Source organism: Trichechus manatus, unplaced genomic scaffold (assembly GCF_000243295.1).
Source record: "Trichechus manatus latirostris isolate Lorelei unplaced genomic scaffold, TriManLat1.0 scaffold00138, whole genome shotgun sequence".
NCBI lineage: Eukaryota > Metazoa > Chordata > Mammalia > Sirenia > Trichechidae > Trichechus > Trichechus manatus.
In genome coordinates this window covers 1,443,827-1,446,239 of record NW_004444074.1, presented here as the reverse complement: position 1 = coordinate 1,446,239, position 2,413 = coordinate 1,443,827, and the positions used below count along the sequence as shown (strand labels likewise).

The window sequence follows — 2,413 nt, the reverse complement described above, 5'->3', positions numbered from 1 at the left end:
GCGATCACCTGGCCCAGCCCCTCACTATGGAGACAAGGAGACTAGGCCCGCGGAGCCCGAGGCAGGGTCTTGCTCAGGCACAGCCAAGCCCTCCGTCCTCCGAGGGCACCTATCAGGCTCCCTTGGTTCTCTCCCCACCCATCTCCTCCCTCTCTGCCTTTCTTGCTCTGCATCTCTTGTCATTTGTCTGTTTCCTTCTGTTTCTCTCAATTTTGTCTGTCTGCCTGTCTGTCCGTCTCTCTGATGACTGACTGGGGGCAGGGCCCCAGCCCAGGGATGGGGTGGGATTGGAGGTGGGCCTGGGGTTGGTCACGCCTGGATGCTGGTCCTCCCTCTCATCACAGCCGGCCTTCTTCGAGGCCAGGACTGGGTGATGGTGTCGCTGCTCCCGCCTCAGTCTGACGTCACACTGCCGGGCCCCACCAGACTGGAGGGCGAGCCCCAAGGGGACCTCATGCAGGCACCGGGCCTCCCAGGCTCCCCTGCCCCACAAAGTGTAAGTATCTTGCACCTAGGCCTGGGCTTAGGCCACGGCCTGAGGGCTGCATGGGCAGCAGATGGGCCAGTCACCCCCTACCCCCTGGGACTTCCCAGGGTCATTCTTGTCCCCTCCACCAGTAAGCATGTACTCAGTGACCCCATGATCCAGAAGGGTTCAGATCCGGGCCTCTGCCTACCCCTTCAGTCTGGGGCTTTCCCAGGGCAGGGCTGGGTGGAGCCCCGTCAGACTTGAGGAACCCCAGGTTTAGGGGCAGGGTGTCCTCATCAGATTGGGGTTTCCAAGGACAGGCTGGGTCTCCTCCATCATTTGGGGGATCCCTAAAGCCAGCCACAGACCCCTTTACCCCAGCACAGTGTAGGGTCCTGACAGGTTTGCAGCCCTACCAACCTCCATGCACAAGCTGTCTACCCTCTCTCCACCCAGAAGCACGCCGGCTTCAGCTGCTCGTCTTCCTTTGTGCCTGATGGCCCTCCAGAGAGGGCACCCTCACTGCCCCCACACAGCCCCAGCATCGCATCACCAGGCCCCGAGCAAGTGCAGGGCGACTGCCCAGCTGTCCCCAGCCTGGGCCCCTTCCGGCTCTCACCCTCGGACAAGTACCCCAGTGGCTTCGGCTTTGAGGAGGGCCCAGCAGGCAGCCCTGGACGCTTCCCCAAGGGCAGCCATGTGCCTTTCCACCTGTACAAACGGCATTTCCATGAGGACGTCTTCCCTGTGGCCCAGACTGCCCTGGCCCTTGATGGACACTCCTTTAAGACTCCGGGGCCACTGGAGGCCTTTGAGGAGATCCCCATGGATGTGGGGGATGCCGAGGCTTTCCTGCCTGGCTTCTCACCAGAGGCCTGGTGCAATGGGCTCCCCTACCCCAGCCAGGAGCACAGCCCCCAAGTCCTGGTGAGTACCAGTGGCCAGTGGGCATCCCACCTACCCCCATTCCCGGCAACCTAGAAAGAGATCAAACTCCTCGCCCTCCCTTTCCAGATCTTTCCACTCAGGGTCAGTGTGTGCCAGGGAAGCGGCAAGCTCAGAGAGTTGGGGCCTCTCGGCATCATGCTAGGCCTCAGGTCAGCTGGGGAGGTGATGCTGGCCTGGCCCGGCACAGACGGGGCAAGATAGGGGAGACAGGTCAGGCTAAGGAAGCTGGCAGCTTCCCAGAGGCTCCTGAGTCAGGATTCCAGTGTGTGTGACTTCTGTTTGTTTAAGCGACAGAATCCCCAGCCAGACCAACACGCCCATATGCAAATATGAGAAGAAAAACACATTCCAGAGGCCAAGAGAAAGGGTTTTGGGAGGAGCCACGGAGCACAATTTTCCCTCTCCAGCATCAGTATACAGAGTTGAGAGGACTAAGTCTTCTTGAGGGGCTCTTCCCAGCCCCATTCTTTGCCCAGAGTGGGGCCTGGGTATATTCAGAGAGATATCTTGAAGGCACCTTGGAAGGTCTGCATGTCCTTCCACAGCCATACCCACCCGCTGTGTGCCCTTAGGCAAGTACTTAACCTCTCTGAGCCTTATCCAAAAGTAAAGTGGATAATATCTGCATCATAGGGTAGTTGAAGAGGAAAGCTAAAGGGAGCTTTGCTCTTTGCTCCCCAGCTCTGGTTTCGAGGTCCCAAAGGTGGTGAGCCTTGACTGGGTTAAGCCTAGGCTATGCCTACTCCAATGTTCACCAGCCCTCCTCACCTCTTGCTACAAACAGGCCCCCATTCCAGGCCCAAGCCACCCCCAAAAAAGGCCTGTTTCCCAGGCTTGAAAAATAGAGAAGGAGGGTTGGACACGTACTGAATGTGGCCAAGACAGGACCTTGTTCCAGTTCTGGGGCCCTTTGATAGCTTCTCCTCAGACCCCTTGAGCATGACAGCAGCCCACAGTGAAGGCACCATAGTCTCAGCTACTGTTCCCCAAATGTCC

General features: G+C 58.8%; 1 protein-coding gene across 1 annotated transcript in view; it reads left to right on the top strand.

Annotated features, from left to right (window-relative positions):
* Nucleotides 1–351: 351 nt before the first annotated feature.
* FOXN1 (forkhead box N1) overlaps nt 352–2,413 on the top strand; it is a 14,581-nt gene continuing 12,519 nt past the window's right edge. Inside the window, exons 1-2 of the mRNA XM_004385376.2 lie at nt 352–496; nt 926–1,396. Coding sequence (XP_004385433.1) covers nt 374–496; nt 926–1,396 — 594 coding nt within the window. The 5' untranslated portion in view covers nt 352–373. The remainder of the gene's footprint in view (nt 497–925; nt 1,397–2,413) is intronic.